The sequence below is a fragment of a genome, unplaced genomic scaffold (assembly GCF_019419815.1).
Source record: "Pyrus x bretschneideri cultivar Hongxiangsu unplaced genomic scaffold, Pyrus_bretschneideri_v1 Contig24, whole genome shotgun sequence".
Lineage (NCBI taxonomy): Eukaryota > Viridiplantae > Streptophyta > Magnoliopsida > Rosales > Rosaceae > Pyrus > Pyrus x bretschneideri.
In genome coordinates this window covers 1,290,739-1,309,352 of record NW_025999546.1, presented here as the reverse complement: position 1 = coordinate 1,309,352, position 18,614 = coordinate 1,290,739, and the positions used below count along the sequence as shown (strand labels likewise).

Genomic DNA, 18,614 nt, shown 5'->3' with positions numbered 1-18,614 from the left:
TATGATTTCCAGATCATGGAAACTACCACGTTGATTCCGCGACTAACCATGTTAAGCAAATGCTTTTACCTGGCTAGTCAATGAGATTCCGGAATGCTGTCTGGACAGATTGATCAATGCATGGTCCTGGAGAGACGGCCACTACTTTCAATATAGATTGTATTAGAAGGCATCGTTGGTAAGATAAAAGGTAGAGACAGAGCTTACAAATATTCGTTCTTTTGGTGAGATTTCCAGCCACTGGAATATGGCTCCTCTATTCTTTTTGCTTCACTCAGCATGGTTTGCCATATTTAATTAAGCTGTGTATTGTGTATATTTATCAGATATACGTTTTTTTTAAAATAATGTTTGTATATCTAGCATAAAGGGTTTTCTCCATGTTCCTTGTTTAGCGAATGTATTGTGTTACCAGGTCTTGATTTGGTCAGATTTCCGAGGGTGTTTCGGCAAGTGGTTTAGTTAGTATGTAACGTGTTTTACCAGCGGGTTTTGGCAGGGTGGGAAGGTTAGTGTTAAACCATTGCAAATGTTTGAGCATTTTTATCTGTTCTTAATAGCAGCGCTGTGTGTGCCTGCAAATTAGGTTTCAAAAGATTTGCAGGCCAAGTTACCAGCTGCAGACATGCACTTGGTGTGCTCGGATCGTAACGCTCATGGCCATCACGTATTTTTCATGAGACAGCTTTAACTTGATTCTACACGGTTGATGAGAGAATGAAATCCTTTGTCCAGTCTAATTCGTGTCGATCGCTCAACAAATATGTTTAGGTGGATATTGATTGTCCTGTTTTATGCTTTTTTTTTTTTTTTTTAGGAAAATTAATGAAAATGGCTTAAAAATTTTGAGTTTTAATGATAAGAACAAAATAAAGGTTAACGTGAATAGTACATGATTGATTTTTTAGTGTAAAAATGTGGTTTTTTGTTAAAATGAACAGTACCGCAGGTTTTTCGTTGAAATTCTTTTGTTTTTTTTAAGCAAGCAAGCAATATATAATGATGCTTTCTTCTTAATGAAAATCTGAAACCTCCAAAAGCAATATATATTCAATTTCATGGCCAAATAATTTACGATTTACACAAAACGGGCTTTTTCCGAAAAATACTTTCATAAAACAAGTTTATTGTCAAGGGACGTTCTAGTCCAATAATGTAATGTCTTTAGAGGTATTTACATTGTATCATTGAAATAGAGGTGATGGTACGGAAATTTTACCTTTTTTTTTTTTTGGAAAATTTTAATTAATGTTATAAATAAACAAAAGTTAGATAACTTTTGCTAGGAACATGAGCGAAGTAGATACAAAATATCACACTGTTTAGTTTCGTAACTATAACACAAAAGGATTGCAAGTAAAAAGAGAAAGTGAGGGATACTGATATTATTGCTTTCAGTTCTTTTCTTTTGCAGTGTGTATTGTGATCACAAATAGAGTGTTTTTTATATAGAGCAACATCCATGACAAACCAATCAAATGACATGATTGCCACTTTTGAAAACATTACACAATAACAAATACATCACCATTTTCAAGCCCTCCTCACTTTAGGCATTCATTCTCACAATTTTACAACAATTAATGAATTAAATCCAAATCATTTTTATTTTACTATTTGACCTTTATGAATAAAATGGTCTCCTAGAATATGTACCAACGCAAACCCAGCAGGGTCACCACTGCAAGAGAGAATTTTTATTTTTCAAGTTTCCACGAATTGTCAAGTGACTTTCTAGTCTAATAAGGTAATGTCTTTAGAGGTATTTACATTGTATCATTGAAATAGAGGTGATGGTACGGAAATTTTACTTTTTTTTTTTTTTTTGGAAAATTTTAATTAATGTTATAAATAGACAAAAGTTAGAGAGATAACCTAAGCTAAAGACATGAGTGAAGCAGGTGCAAAATATCATACTGTTTATTTTCGTAACTATAACACAAAAGGATTGCAAGTAAAAAGAGAAAGTGAGGGATACTGATATTATTGCTTTCAGTTCTTTTCTTTTGCAGTGTGTATTGTGATCACAAACGGAGTGTTTTTTATATAGAGCAACATCCAAACCAAGCAAATGACATGGTTGCCACTTTTGAAAACATTACACAATAACAAATACATCACCATTTTCAAGCCTTCCTCACTCTAGGCATTCATTCTCACAATTTTACAACAATTAATGAATTAAATCCAAATGATTTTTATTTTACTATTTGACCTTTATGAATAAAATGGTCTCCTAGAATATGTACCAACGCAAACCCAGCAGGGCCACCACTGCAAGAGAGAATTTTTATTTTTCAAGTCACGACACACTAAAAAATTTCTCCACCACCACAACCCCTCGCAGTTCCATATGATCCCAACTACTCTCGGAGAAGCTATTCACAAAGAGGAATGAAGCATGAACATTTCCAAAACACCAAATATTTTCTTGAAATCGACCTGAGGTTATATTTCCCCAAAAGGATTTGGTTATATGATAGTGCAATTCTCTGGCTTTATGAAATAGTAACAGAATACATAGAGACAAGCGCAAGCATACGCGCACACAAAAGGCTGTAGACGCATTGGGGTGTCGGTTTTTTAACTTGTCGGTGGTTGAGTTTGGGGTTGTGGACCTGTGGTTGAAGAAGAAGCTATTGATGGACATGACTTGCATACTTTTCGAGTTTTATTTGTAGCTTAGTTGTTGAAGCAGCGTGTTTGTGTGTTTTCCTCCTGTCAGCCTTTGCGTTTCGGCTCTTCTTCTTGTTGCTGTTTTCCCCGATTTTTTTCCTTGTACGTAACCTTGGAGACTCTTTTCGCCCCTGGTTAATGGATTTTCCAGTTTATCAGAAGAGGATTCCCATCGATTCTCTTCCTACCTAATAATTATGGAACTTTAACGAAAAACTTTCGGTATTGTTCACTTTAACGAAAAACTACATTTTTACATCAAAAAGTCAATCATTTACTATTTATTTTATCCTTTATTTTATCCTCATCGTTAAAACTTTAAAGTTTTTAAGCTTTTTTTCATTAGTTTTACTTAATAACTAACTATTTAACCCACTAATATTATGATTCGACTTAAAAATAAAGTTAATTAAATATTTTAATTAATTAGGCGCATGTCAATGAAAAATCCCCAAAACTTGTATAATTGAATGTGAACTGATGTTTTTGACCCTTACTAATATACTAATATCAGTCACTTAAAATCACTCTTGCGCGAAGAAACGACCCAGCTCCTATTTTGTGTGAATTCAAAAATTGCATTGCAGTTTCTATTTTGTTATTTTCTGCTCGTGTGGATTCAGAAATTGCATTGCGATTTTTGTTTAGAAAAACTAATGAAAAATGTTTGAAAACTTTGAGTTTTAACGTTAAGGACAAAATAAAGTGTACAATGAATAGTACTAGGTTTGACTTTTTAGTGTAAAAATGTGATTTTTCGTTAAAGTGAACAGTATCACGGACTTTTCGTTAAAACTTCCTTTTTGTTTTGGTTAATCACGTGAATGATTGACCTCCTCTTAAATATGATAAATATGAGAAAGGAGGACTGTCAGTTGTTCAAGCATATTTACTTATTTATGTTTGTTTTTAGGGCCTTTATGTGCGACAATACATGATCAGCCTATTCATAACTAGCACTAGCATATCCCACACTTGTTTGTGTGGACATTTCTTATTTTTGTTTATAAAATGGCTAGAGAGAACTTGTCCTTCGTTTGCCCTCATATGCTTTGTTACTTTTTGTATTGTTGTTTGGGCTCACCGCTTTGGTAAATTAAAATTCATGAAGAGAAGTTTTTTTTCCTTGTACGTAACTTTGGCTTCTCTTTTCGCCCCTGGTTAATGGATTTTCTGGTTTATCAGAAGAGGATTACCATCGATTCTCCTCCTCCCTAATAATTAAAGTTCTAAAAAACGTTAAACGTTAATCGGACGGCAGGTATAAGCCTAGTGCCAAGGCGGCTAGACGGGGCCTAGGCGGACGTTTGGGCGGATTTATATAAATTTATTATATATCTTGTAAATAAGTGTTTATTTACATTTAAAGAAAAAACTATACTTGTATGGATAATAAAAGAATAACAAAATGCAAAAATAGAAGTAAAAGAATACACTTTATAATGCATTTAAAGGGGGAATAAGGATGTCAAATATATGTTTAGAAATCATTTAATTTTGAAAACAAAATATTTGACAAAAAAAAAAGTATTTAATCAACAATTTAAAACAATTACATAAAAAAAAGGAGTGTGGAAACTGAGATGTATAGAAGGGAGGGAGGTGGGGCACCATTGATAACATTCAGTTTTTAAGATGCTTGATGTCCCCTCCTTTATACGTATACAAGCAAATAGGATACTAGGTGTGCCATTTTAATTGGACAATAGTTTAAAATATATTAAATATGAAAAAGTGAGACTTGATAGTGGGAAAGGGATGGTCACGTGAGGTGAGAATTGAAGACAGATAAACTCAATTTTCTCTCTTCTTCTTTTTCCTCTCGTCTTTTTTCGTTGGAACTCAAAACCCAGAACACAGACAGTGCTCTGCATTCCTCCTTCCTCACTTTGAAAACAGAAAAAGGAAGTGAAACACCAAAACCGCCTAGGCCATCCAAGCGCTGCCCGGACTGTCTCGGCGCCCGCTTAATCCCTTTCCTGATTTTCCTTTCGATTATAGGTTAATCGTGGCGGCTGACTGTCGCCTAACACCTAGGCGCCGCCTAGGCCGATTTTTAGAACACTGTTAATAACTAACTATTTAACCCACTAATATTATGACTCGACTTAAAAATAAAGTTAATTAAATATTTTAATTAATTAGGCGTCAATGAAAAAGCTCCAAAACTTCTATAATTGAATGTGAAGTGATGTTTTTGACCCTTACTAATATACTAATATCAACCACTTAGAATCACTCTCGCGCAAAAGAAACGAAATTGTAGCTTCTATTTTGTGTGGATTCAAAAATTGCATTGCAGTTTCTATTTTGTTATTTCTTGCTTGTGTGGATTCAAAAACTACATTGCGATTTTTGTTTTGGTTAATCACGTGGATGATTGACCTCCTCTTGATAAATATGAGAAAGGAGGACTGCCAGTTGTTCAAGCATATTTACTTATTAATGTTTATTTTTAGGGCCTTTATGTGCGATAATACATGATCGGCCTATTCATAACTAACACTAGCATAGCCCATACTTGTTTATGTGAACATTTCTTATTTTTGTTTTTAAAATGGCTAGAGAGAACGTGTCCTTCGTTTGCCCTCATATGCTTTATTACTTTTTGTATTGTTGTTTGGGCTCACCTGTTTTGGTAAATTAAAATTCAGAATAATAATATTTATACTATGTTTTTATACCATTTTAGGTGACATCTAATATGAATAGCCACATCATTTGAAAAATTTACAAAATCCAAGAAAATGAAGGAGAGAGATTCCTCGAATACTACAATCATCATTTAATTAATTAGTTTTTATTAATTATTAGTTTATTAAATAATAAACTAAATTTAAAATTTTAATTAATTCAAATGATATAACTGTTCATATCAAATATCATGGTGATATGAAAATGTAATATAAAAATTCGATAGAAATAACATTCCTCTAAAATTCAGAAGGCGTGGTCCGCACACGAAAATAATAAATAAAATAATAATTTAATAAAATAGATCGCGTGCGAACCGCCTATTCCTTTGAAAGGCAGGTAAAGCCCTCTCCCGGTCTCCCCTCCCGTCCTGCCGATTCATTCACCAACAACAAACAACCAACAAAACAACCACGACAAAACCTCACCTCTCTATCTCTCCTATTATCTTGTCAAAGGTCAGACAGACGGCGTCGTTTCGCGGCATGGCAGCACCGTAGCACAGCTCAGGTCGATCGGCGTCTTTCGGGGAGTCGACGACTTTCAGGGACTCTTCCGAGTCCGAGAAGATGGAGGCCACCGGCAGCTGGGACGCCCTCGACTGGACCATTGAGGTCGTCTCTTCTACCTCCACTCCTAGAGTTCTTTATCTATAAGTTTTCGATTTTATTCAAATTTTGTTCTTCCGTCACTGCGGCCTTTGCTCTTAATCTTCGATTTCTGTTCAAATTTTGTTTTGCAGCCGGTTTCGCGGTCCGTTTTTCGGCCCGTTTCGCATGTGAAATTGGAGTGCTTGCTTGAAGCCGAGCAAGTCCAAGTTGAGGTACATTGAATTCTTGAATAATAAGCAGAAATAGTGATTTTTCTTATACTAATAGTTTAATATTTTCGAATTCTCGGTTCATTATGCTTTAGCTGTGGAGGATTTTCTTTGTAATTAACTACAAGGACGAACAAATCAAAGATTGATGTAATGTGGCGTTTTCTGTATTAACTAATGGCATGCTTGCAAAGTTTTCTGATATTTGAAGTTAACTTTTAGGGGTCTGGAGTTGTTCTTGTTAATACGGATAAGGCAGGCACTTTGATAGTGACCAATTTTCGTCTTCTATTCCTGGTATGTGATGTGCCGTGAATTTCATTCTAAAGTTTCATTCTGTTCGTTTTATGCATGGCTCGAGTAAAGTTCATGTTTGAAGAGGAGTAATTTTGGTAACAACGTAGTTCATGTTAGTGTTGAGAAATCGCGTTTAAGAATGAGAAAAATAGAACAAACTCCGGAAATCGAAAACAAATAACCAAGATAAATAACACCAAGAATTTGCGTGGTTCGGCAATATGTGCCTACGTCCACAGGACAGCAACAACAATCTTTCATTATATCAATAATGAGTACAACCAATAATCTTGCGAAATCTCTAGAACTAGGAATTGACGAAAAACCTGAAAGAACAAGAACAAGAAATACACTGTCTCTTTTCTTTTCTCTCGCACACACTTTACAATATTCTCTCACTCTAATCCCTTTAGTGGTATGCAATTTATTGTTTTGCTCCCTTCTCAAAACTAGTACAATAGCCCCTTTATATAGACATAATAAGGGTCTTCTTCAATAAGGATTACTAATCCTAATTGGAATCTAGTTATGAATCCTTCTCCAATTGAGAAACTAACTCCAATTGGGAAAACAATTTAATCCTCTAAGACTATAATTCCTTATAGACGTAGGACAACTTATCATGGGCTGGAAAAAACCCAACAGTTAGTAATGTGAGTAATGTGGCAATCTACAGTGAGTTATCTTAGAAGAGTGACTTTGAAACAGATGGGCTTGGGGGAGCTTAAAATTAGATATGTCGGTGCAGACGCTGTTATATATAAGGTCTGGAATTTACACGTTGGGCAGACTTGGGTGAGTATCTGTGCAATTGGTGTGTAGGATGAGAAGGAAGAAGGCGATGGTAGAATTGAAAAGCAAAACAATGGAGGAGAAAAACCTTCCAAGATTTGTGAATAAAAGATAAAGAAAAGGTCTTGCAGTGGATGTTGCATTTGTTAGATTTTCTGCTTGTTTATGTTACTGCTACTGAAATTTTTGGCACATAAATTGTTCGCGGTTTGAGGAATGTAAAACACATGGTAACATATTTAATCGTCTGTAATTTGATGATGGTGATAGTGTTGGTGTTGTGTGTGTCCTAATTTATCCCCAGAATAGCTAATTTGATATTCTTACTTTTGTTTTTCAAGAGTGAGGGAACTAGGAATGTTATTGCACTTGGCACGATACCGTTGGCAACAATTGAGAAGTTCACCGAAATTGTAAGTTCTAATCTCCATGTATACACTTTTATTGTTGACAAACAATTCTTGTGATAAACTCGTTTGTGGTGCTCGAATCTCAAATACATTTGTATCTATAATCTTTCTACGAGTCTTGCATCTTTGAAAGATGTAGAGATGAAATTAATTGAGGAGAGTTTACCGAGATGCCTGGTCACATATTTTTATCGTGAGTAGAGTGTTTTCATATTTATTATTACAAAGAATTGTGAGCTTGTTACTTACATGGAAAAATCATTCCGGTTCTTGACTTTCATGCATTTACTAAACATGGGTATTGGAATTATTCAAATTATGACTTCCATGAGTTAACTAACTCATATAAAATAAAATAAAAAGTGGGTTTCACGTTAAAATTTGTAAAATACTAGAAAAATCAGGAATCATAACAACTAGGGGGCCTAGTTGATCCCATACTCATGCCTTCTTTCCCTTCCTCTTCATGACTTCCCCCATTCCAAGTAAGTAAACATAACATGTGTCGACATGAAATATTTGATTACAATTTTAAAATAAAAGCTCTCCTCGTTCAAGTCCTTTCCACCTCCATCAGGTCATATCCTTCATGCTTTCCCAATTCGTTATTCCACTTCTCAGGTGATCTACCAACAATACATCAGTGATCTGCCCATTTTGGTGCATGGTCTCTTTCTTTTTACACCATTTATTTCTGTAGTCCTCTTCACATTTTTCTTTTGAGAGAATAAATTCACTCTTTGCCATGTTTTGAGAGATGACAGAGCTTTAAGACAGATTAAGTTTCCTTGGTTTGCTTCTCTCGAGTCTAATCTAGATGGTTGAATGGACCCAACAAGAATGACAAATTTATAAATGTCTGCTAGTATTAATTTTTCAATATTGTTTTTCACCAGTTAGTGTTTTTCTTTTGGATGTGGAAATAGCCAGTTCATTGTATTTATTTGACTTTTTAGGTTGTAAAGAATCAGCCAACCCCTTGTCAATCCGAAAAGACTCCATCAAGACAGCTTCTTCAGGTCATTGGTAAGACTTGTATGAAGTACTTATGTAAATGTATATGAATTCTTTTCCTTATCATGTCAGATTTGGTATCATTCAACGATTGATTTAGGAAGAGACGTGTGGATTCTGTGTTAGATCTTAACTAATTCAGTCCAGTTGCGATTTCAATAGTAGTTTATAGATTCTTGGAAATGTTTACTAAGCCATATAGAAATCCTCAAGGCTACTAAAGTATGGGTCGTCATTGCAATAACATGCTTATCTGGCTTAGTGCTGCTAAATATTGATGGTTTTATACAGGCTAAAATTCTCCCCATTGTCTGCTTTTATTTTCTCAAACAGTTCTTGTTCACATTTCCATCCAAATATTTATACTTTGCAGGTAAAGACATGAGGACCATTGTCTTTGGGTTTCGTCCTGAAACAAGGGAGGTAAATTATTATTGTGAATACTTCTCAATACTTTTGCATTGTGGTTCACTCCAGTATATATCTTTTAAAGGTTTTGTATCTTAATATTATGATGAAAGGCTATCTATAGTTTTGCAAATGTTGTGACAAAACTGAACATCGCTCGCAAAAACCAATTTCGTCAATTTATGACCACACTTTTCTTTTTTAGGACAAATTGCACTCATAATATCCTTGAATGCTCTTCATTTCATTGAATGTTTAACTGATAGTAGTCTAGTCATCATAAATAAAGAACACTTGCAGTTTATTATAGGTGAAACCAATCTTAAAATTATGGTTAGAAGTGAATGCCAACAGTCGACACCGGGGGTGGACTATCCTTTCACCATGTCATGAAAAGTGAGGGTTTAGCTTCAGCTCTCACAAAACAGAGCAGAAGTCGAGTTGTATGTTGGGTAGTCTCATCAATACTTCGATGGAAATAAATGCAGCTAAAGCTGCAACCACAACAGCTAAACCAATTTCATTATTGTTATTAGTAGCTGCACAGGGGGAGCAGCACGTCTGGACCACATGTGTAGAATAAAGTATTATGTATATAGTACTATACAATAATAACTTGAGAGAACAAGTGATTTACATACTTGCTTTCTTGTGTCTATACTTTATGCCTATAACCTTGACGAATCTCGCTGGTGTGTCTCGAAGCATAAAAGGTTTTCAATATCATGGTGAATTCATTTTGTTGCTTCTTGCATTTAAAGTTGTGAACAGCTGTCTAACATGGGTATTTAAAACAAAACAAAAAACTTGCAGGCAATATTTGATGCATTATCAAGGTGTACAAAGCCAACAAGTCTGTGGGATCTTTATGCTTTTGTTTCTGGACCTTCCAAATTTGGTAACACCAACCCAAAGGTGCGGTTACTGAATGAGTATCTTCGGCTTCTTGGGAAAGGGTCCTCACGTGCATCTATGAATATGATTGAAGATGGGTCATTCACATTTTCTAATGATTTGTGGAGGATAAGTAGTATAAATTCCAGCTATATCATGTGCCAGAGTTATCCATTTGCCTTGATGGTTCCAAAATCCATAACGTAAGAGTTTAAGATCCATCATTTCATACTTCTGCCTTACGCTTTTCAGGTTTAATGAGTCTTACTGCATTGACTTTAGAACTATGCAACTAATAATTATTTCATGGTTGCTGACGCTAGTGATGAAGAAGTGCTTCAAGCTTCCAACTTCCGAGCAAGAGGTCGCTTGCCTGTAGTTACATGGTGTCATCCAAGTATGCAATAAGTCTCTTTGTTGCCATCAAGTCAAATCCGTTTTCTCATTTTCACCAAAAATAAGTCCTTTTGCTGCTCCTTTGGTTATACTACTCATACTTGTGTCCTAATAACTTTGACAACTTACAGAAACGGGAGCAGTTCTTGCACGGTCATCCCAACCCTTAGTTGGTCTCATGATGAATATGAGGAGGTAATATAATCCATCTTTTGAAAATGAAATCTCCTCTCATATTGCACACACACAGAGAGTAGATATACATGACTGTCAAGAGAACACCCTGAAAAGGAAAAGATATCATACATATTTAGTTGGTTTACTTTTAATTCTTGGAATTTAGAGCACCTATATATTATCATATTTTTTGCATGATTTGTTATGCAATTGGTGATGATCCACATATCCACATGTGTTGATTTGTCTGCAGTAACACAGATGAAAAGATTGTTGCTGCACTTTGCACTCAACTTGCTGGTACAACAGTTAAACGGAGGTAAGTGATAGTTTTGTTCAACTTGTTGCTTTGTACTTTTATCTGTGTTATTTTTTCAGTCAGTTATTTTTGTTGCATCTATTTATTAATGACCTAGTATTGCTAATGGGTCAATGGTTCAATACAACAAGCATTAAGAAGTGTTAATAATAAGGGCTAATTACATTGCACACCCTCCATGTTTGGGGTGATTTTCAAAATGGGCCACGAGGTTTCAATTTTCTCACATTGCCCCCCTAACGTTTTGAAATTGTGTCAATTTATACCTTTTGTCTAATGAATTATTTGAATCATAATTAAACTGATGGCATGGTGAACATGAAACCCGTAATTGCTATGACATGTAAGCCACATTTGCATCATATTGACTAAAAAACTCATCAACTTAATGGATATTTAGACGTTCAAATATCCAGGAAAGGTGTAAATTGATACAATTTCAAAACCTATGGGGCAATGTGAGAAAATTGAAACCTAACGGTCCATTTTAAAAATCATCTCAAACCTTGATGGTGTAAAATGTAGTTAACCCTAATAATAATTATAATAACAGTAAAAAAAAAAGAATATTCCCTTTAATAGGTGGTTAAACAGTCTATGTCCTTGATGCTTACTCTTGTCATTTATTTCTTATTCCAAATTTTTTTTATGCTTATGATAGTTTACGGTTTAACAAGTGGATGTTGTGTTAATCATTTTTCTGATAATTTAGTTAGGTTATATCGTTCCAGAACATTTATATCTTCTGAAATGATTGATTTCCAGGAAGTTATATATAGCCGATGCAAGGCCTCGAAAAAATGCTCTAGCTAATGGTGCTATGGGAGGTGGCTCTGAGTCATCTTCACATTATTCTCAATCTGAGGTATCTCTAACTTTTGGATTTTTTATTTATGCATCTTTGGCTGTGTAATATCATAATTATGTAACTTCCTATTTCTTTTCTTTTGGGGTTTATCAGATAGTTTTCTTTGGGATAGACAACATACATGCAATGAGAGAGAGCTTTGCCAGACTCAGAGACTATTTAAACGCTCATGGTGCTTCATCGGATGGAAGGTCATCTTTCTTGGTTAGTCTAGCTATCTTATGAATATCTGGGTTCTTTATCCGTGTTAAATTGTGGTTCTAATTATTTTTTTAATATTTTTTTTTATTCTGATGGCTATACAGTATGCTGTATTTATTGATAATAGCTGCATGTTTTTTTGTTCAAAGATAAAAGTTACTCTTAGTGGTTGGTAGAGTCAGGATGTGAGAGCGCAATATGTGTGTGTGTAGTACTAGAAAAATACTTCCATGAATAAAAGTGAACATTACTACACAGGGCACATGTTGTCTACGCGGAAACAGAGCAAAAACGGTCTAACATTGCATGAATGAAAACTAAAAGGCGCCACTCTGATCTATAAAGCCTCAGGTCTACAAGTGAAGGCTATATATTTATTCCTTAGAAGTAAGATTTTTAAACTCTGCAACATGTATGGTTTTTAGTTGTCACCAAAGGGGAGTTATTTATATACAAAGGTTTCAATTCCAAAAGTAGCTGGATTATTTCTGAAAGTGAATGGAAGTTTGGTGATCTCAAAGGTTGTGAACCTGTGGGCCCATGTGTCCAAAGTGTCTTTGTTAACTGATCTTGAGGCTTGCTAAGAAGCATGGTTAAAATGTGAATATTTGTCGTTTGAGAAGAAAATATTTTATTAAATATTAATATTGTTGAAAGTATTTACAATGAAAAAAAAAGAGGAAAAGAGGAAGGGAAGATCAAGTTTGTTATGGCCTTTTTTTCTCAATTTAATAAATGAAAACTGTTGTGTTTGATGTGGGAGAGAAGAATACACGTTTTATACTTTTTAATATTAACAGAGACATGGTGGATGGACGTGGGGTGGAGGTAACCTAAGCAGTATGTCTGCTCAAGTGTCAACACTGGGGGACAGTGGTTGGTTAATACATGTTCAAAGTGTCTTGGCTGGTTCTGCTTGGATTGCTGCTCGTGTTGCTTTGGAGTCGGCATCAGTGCTTGTACATTGTAGGTAAGGTCTACTATACCTGTACTTCATCAAACTGGCATGATGGTTCAGTTTTTCCATTTTTGATGTTTTAACCTCTAATTTGCAATTCTTTTGTTAAGTGATGGATGGGACAGAACCACTCAGCTGATTTCACTTGCCAATTTGTTGCTTGATCCATACTATCGGACTTTAACTGGGTTTCAGGTATTTGCTGGACATACTTGGAAAAATGCCCTGATTTATGATGCTAGTTTTTCTTAGATTTCATGGGTAAAAACCCCTATAAGATAAACTCATTTATGTTACAAGGTGCATTCCTTCTTTTGTTCTGTGGGCCATTCTTCTGCAGTTTTGACGCTGGAGTGTCTATTGCATTTCTTCTTTTGTTCTGTGGGGTTGTCGTCCTTGTGTCTAACTGTCTAGGACTCTTATAATTCTTTATGTAATAGGTGAGGGGCCCATTTGTAGAAGGCAATCAGGCCACACTCAGACATATTTTTTTGTTTCTCGCTTGATTTTGCTTAGACACAAGAATGACTTGAACTGTTTAAGTTTTAATATGGTAATGTTTCAAAAATTGAAACGTTGCGTTCCTTTTTTAAAGATTCCCGAAACCTAGGGTGTATATTGTAAGTAGATATTTAAAAATATTACAGAGTTTGCATTTTTTATTTTGAACTCAATATAAAACTTAATTATGTGCTTTGATGCAGGCACTGATTGAGAAAGATTGGTTAGCATTTGGTCACCCCTTTGCAGATCGAGTTGGCATGCCAGCTGTAACGGGAAGTGGCAACACGCCTTCTGAACTGACAAGGCAGGCCTCTGCTCCAGTTCTCCAGTCATCACCCAGTCGCCATTCATCAGTGTCTCAAGCGCCTACTTCTCATGCACAGAATTCAAATGACTATTCTCCCATATTTCTGCAGGTACACATTGTTATTTTGGTACATTATTACTGCGTTAAATTTCAACTCACTATTCTTGTACTTGTAGAATCTAAACCCAAAAGGAACTCATTCATCATATTAACATATATCAATTGATCCACACAAGTAGAACACAATAAAATCAAGTCTCATGTTGGCTTCATCATCTTCATCTTCCTCAATCACAAATCTTTATTTGTCGAACCAGGGACAGGGAAAGCGTTTTGGTTGTTTAAACTTTTTTTTTTTTTTGAAAATTCCATTGCCCCGACCTTTTTGAAAATACAAATGTCAAAATAGGTTCTTGTGGTTTAAGCAATTTTTCTCATGTGATTTACTTCTAAACAAATTTTAGTTAAATGTTCAACTTTCATCATTTTGTGTAACTTGGAAACCACATGTGGGTCATGTATATGGGCATTATAGTATTTTTATATCCAATCCCACATAATCATCTGGAACCACGATGGTTTCACTCCACATAAACCCAAAAAAATCTTTGTTTCAAGTCTCTAGTTTACCCAAAAAGTTGTTTCAGATACCAACTTATCAAGTGAGATTGTATACAGAAAAATTATAATGCTCTTGCATGTGAACGTGAAGTTATATGAATTGACGAAAACTGAACAATTGACCAAAATTGGTTTTTTAAATAAATCGTAAGGGAAAATTGACACAATTGGAACCAAGGTAGTTGTTAAAGTAATAGTTCTCATAAACCACAAGGACCATTTGTAACTTTTGGCCTTTTCAAAAATAGTCAATCTTTCTGACCCCATTTTTTAAGGGAAGTTGCAAAAAGATCCAAATTGTATCCTTGAATGTATCCAGTCAACTTCCAATTTTCGGTCAAATTTCATTACTTCTCTGTTGAATTCGACTTCGGCAGTGGTTCACTCTAGTCAACTTCCAATTTTCTGTCAAGTTTGTCCTTTCCACCTGAAATGATGCCAAGTGTTTAATTTTGAGGAATGGTCTGAGATTGCAATTGAGAGCAATTGCAGCAGAACTGTTTTTTTTTCCTTCCACAGTGTAAGTCACTAATCCTAGGCTTTTCTGATGCAGTGGGTTGATTGTGTTTCACAATTGTTACGGATGTATCCTTTTGCTTTTGAGTTTTCTTCGGTATGTATCCTTCTTTCATAAGTGCACTCATTTCTCTTTTTGATGAAACTGCTCACAAATGCAGTTCAATTTGTCACCAAACAACTTTATTTGTTTTTCTAATGTTTCTTTGGGTCAGGTAACAATAGTTCATTAAATTTTCCTCTATTTTGTGATCTAGGCATTTCTGGTGGATCTATTGGACTCTGTTCTATCGTGTCGCTTTGGAAACTTCTTATGTAATAGGTAAGAAATTTGATATAGCATGTTTCGCATCTCCTCTGGAAAAACAAGTGGCTCATGGAAAATTGTGCTCAATTTGATTGAATAGTTGACCCAGAAACTTCGATGTAAACTATTATTCAATACTTCTTCCTGATTGCTCATGTATTTCAGTGAAAGGGAGAGGCAGCAATGTGGTGTACCCGATGCTTGTGGATGCATGTGGGCATATTTTGCTGATTTACGTGCTTCGCAGGGAAGTTCTCATGTGCACTATAACTACTTTTATGATCCCTTGAAACACGATGGTCCACTGTTACCTCCAGCAGCAGCTTTAGCACCAACTCTTTGGCCCCAATTCCATCTTCGTTGGGCTTGTCCCTTAGAGGCTCAAGTTGGAGGGGTTGAAGCTCAATTTAGGCAAATGGATGTCAAGTTCTCTGAACTACAAAAGGTAATAATACTTACTTCTGGCTTCTAAATCTTTCCTCTGAATCGTCTCTCTAGCTTTTTTCTTTTTAACCTGTTTTTGTCAAGAGGGCGAGTTCTTGATCTTGCCCTACAGCTCACAAATGCATCATGTTGGTTACGTTGTCTTTTAGGTTGTCTAATATTTTCATGTACTAGAAACTCGAGAATAAGGCCCTTTTTGGTCTCTAGGAAAACTGAAAAACCAACTGAATCAAGATCCTAGCTAAACTGGAGCAAGAATGCATACAAAGTGGATTAGGATATGAAAACAAAAAAACAATTTGAAACGTTTGTGTTTAATCTTTTATTTATAATCTCTATTCAGTTGCTATTGCTCACGGTGTCAGCCAAAACTTTATACCGTAGGTTGCTATTTATTGCTTGGATTGTAGTTCAATTATTTGGTAAATAAACCTGAGTATAATACGTACTCGTGTCAAGCAGGTCCTTTTAAGGCCAACCAAAAGAAAACAACTGCTTGTTTCTGTTTTTGGTTGCAAGTTGTGTTGGCTAGTTGTATTACCACCCCTAATTCACGCTGACCCCATTAAATAAGGATACAACGAGGGGTTGGTATATTCGATAATTTTTTGCTTATTGACAAGCTTAATATGTTTGTGGAAGATGGTGGTTTATGTTGCTTACATCTCTGATCTTTTGTTTCCCAAACTTAAATGGCATATTACATTCGCTTATGTGACTTGAATAATAACATTTTACGTTGGTTATGTCAAAAACTCCTTACAGGAAAAAGAAATGGCAGAAAGGAAAGCTAAAGAAATCGCCACCTTAATGGAATCATTAACTGCAGAATTGCAAAATGAGAAGCAAGTTAGCAGCTCGGCTAGGCAGATGGCCAAGAGGGCAAGCAGGGAAAGTGACGCCATAAAGCGAGCTGTCCAGTCACTGGGATGCAAGGTCCACTTTTCAAACAGTGGAGATTGCGCCGTTGACATCGAAAGCAGCCAATTTGCATCTTCGCAGAAATTACCTTATTATTTTAAAAGAGAAGCGGATGGCACCATGCAGCGGGATGAGAAATCAGACCTCTCTTTTTCAATCACAGTTATGGCAGATGACGATGCTTCCATCAACCCAATTGGCCGAGTATGTGAAACGTTATGCCCGTTAGGCATGCGAGATGGGGGCTGCCGGTGGCCACATGCTGGTTGTGCTCAGTTGGGTAGCCAGTTTCTCGGAGTAAAGGCTAACTACGAGGCATTTGATAAACTTTCTATTTATGATAGCTATTTCCAGCCGAAATAATACCATATAAATTTGGAGCTTTCTTGGAGGTACCAATCCAAACTCACTACTCCCGCAGCGTTATCCCTGTGGAAATTCCCATTAGAGTTCAAAGTTTCTTTTAGCATAGTTCCAAGATTATTTGTAGCATGCCAGAAAGCGAACACGAAGAACGACGAAGGACGGACCCGATAATTGAAGATGGGTCTCGAGATGTATTGTACAGAGGATGTAAAGTCAGCAGAGGACCGTTTCTATCGGTCCTTGTAGCGGCGAAAGGAAAAACCGGAATGGTGCAAGATCTGGTGTCTATATAGTGGGTCAGTCGTCTACTTCTCATTACATTTTTGTTTGATGCTCGTATGGGTTAACTGTAAAGGTTGCAATTAATCTCCTAAACGAGGTTAGTTTTCGATGCGATTTATGTACTGTTACATTGTTTTTGTCCAGTATTCGCTCAATTCCAGAACAGAACCGTAGCTCGTGAACTCCAAAACAATCGTTGAGGCGCGACAGGTGAGCGTTGCAGAAAGCCGGTTATCTGTAAAACACAGAACTGCTTGCAAACAGGCGATTGCTTACTCCACAGACGAAAACAATTAAGATACCTGTAAAGAGCATACCAATGGTTGGTCATTACCATAGTAAAGTACCTGTAGCAACCAAATTAAGATATCCGATTTATCCTGTTATAAATAAGTAGACAACTAAACTGTGAAAGGCAATCGAACACCTCATCCTCAACTTGTCAACCATGGAGAAGCCGCCCCCTTCCGGCGAATCCCACGACGGTGAATCCGTCATCAGCAGTCTCCAAGAATTTTCAAGCTCAACCGTACACAACCACCCTGTATTTCAAGCTCAAAATTTGTGCCCTAATTCTCATAAATAGAAGGAATTTCCCTATTCAAAACCATAGATACATAAATTTACAGCTAAGAGTTTGAAAACGGAATTGGAAGATTTATGAATTTCACGCCTTCTGACAACGAACAGAGAGATCGGCGAGCCCTGAGAATTAGGGATTTAGGGCTGACGGAGGAGCGAAACCACTCGTCGTTCATGAATCACGACCTGGAGGCGCTCCGTGCTCTTTATGATGGATGCTCTCTGTCCAACTAATTTCATGTCTGAACGATGAAAGAGAAATGAGAGCTCGTCCGAAATTTTGAAAAATTCATTGATCAACACTGTTCACCAGCCTGTTGAAGTTATAAGCTGGTTTTTTAAGATCTGGTTTGGTACTGAGAGGATTCTGAAAAAAAACTGGTATAAAAAAAAGCTGAGAGCTGTTTTTGTGTTTGGTAAACATTCAGTTTTTTTTCACAGTTTTAGGTGAAAAAAAGCTAAAAACAAGAAGCTGCAAAACCTAACTTTGAAAAATCGACTTTTTTTCACATCTATTTTACATAAAAGTTTACCAAACACTATAATACTGTTTTTTTTCTTTTCAAAAACACTTTTACAAAAAAGTTTACCAAACACTCTGCTGCTTTATTTCACAGTCGCTTATTCTCACAGCACAGCAGAATCATTTTTTTTTCAAAGCACAGCAATACCAAATCAGCCCTAAAGCTTCTTGCTGCTTCGGGTTTTCAACTTTTTTTTTAGCCAAAACTCTGAAAAATAGTTGCTTACCCGTTTTACCAAACATAAAATTTCCCCAGCTTTTTACGGTCAGTGCTTTTATTTTTTATTTAAGCTGTACCAAACTGGTACTTAATTTAA

The 18,614-nt window shown here is 35.9% G+C and overlaps 1 protein-coding gene across 1 annotated transcript; it reads left to right on the top strand.

Moving 5' to 3' along the window:
* The first annotated feature begins 5,680 nt into the window (after positions 1 to 5,680).
* Positions 5,681 to 17,798, top strand: LOC103951724 (phosphatidylinositol-3-phosphatase myotubularin-1). Its single transcript, XM_048586210.1, has 20 exons — positions 5,681 to 5,984; positions 6,113 to 6,193; positions 6,413 to 6,487; positions 7,621 to 7,692; positions 8,646 to 8,715; positions 9,077 to 9,126; positions 9,925 to 10,208; positions 10,329 to 10,402; positions 10,533 to 10,596; positions 10,832 to 10,897; positions 11,663 to 11,762; positions 11,859 to 11,969; positions 12,767 to 12,936; positions 13,035 to 13,119; positions 13,629 to 13,844; positions 14,910 to 14,969; positions 15,130 to 15,194; positions 15,345 to 15,624; positions 16,389 to 17,206; positions 17,337 to 17,798. The coding sequence occupies exons 1-19, from the start codon at positions 5,940 to 5,942 to the stop codon at positions 16,905 to 16,907; spliced, it is 2,487 nt and encodes an 828-aa protein (XP_048442167.1). The 5' UTR covers positions 5,681 to 5,939; the 3' UTR covers positions 16,908 to 17,206; positions 17,337 to 17,798.
* Positions 17,799 to 18,614: the final 816 nt, after the last annotated feature.

Excerpts from the sequence above, each read along its gene's own strand:
- LOC103951724 (XM_048586210.1), top strand. The coding sequence starts at position 5,940 with ATGGAGGCCACCGGCAGCTGGGACGCCCTCGACTGGACCATTGAG. Across the intron at positions 11,970-12,766 it reads ATGGAAGGTCATCTTTCTTG|AGACATGGTGGATGGACGTG; the intron begins GTTAGTCTAGCT and ends TAATATTAACAG. Across the intron at positions 13,845-14,909 it reads ATTCTCCCATATTTCTGCAG|TGGGTTGATTGTGTTTCACA; the intron begins GTACACATTGTT and ends TTTCTGATGCAG.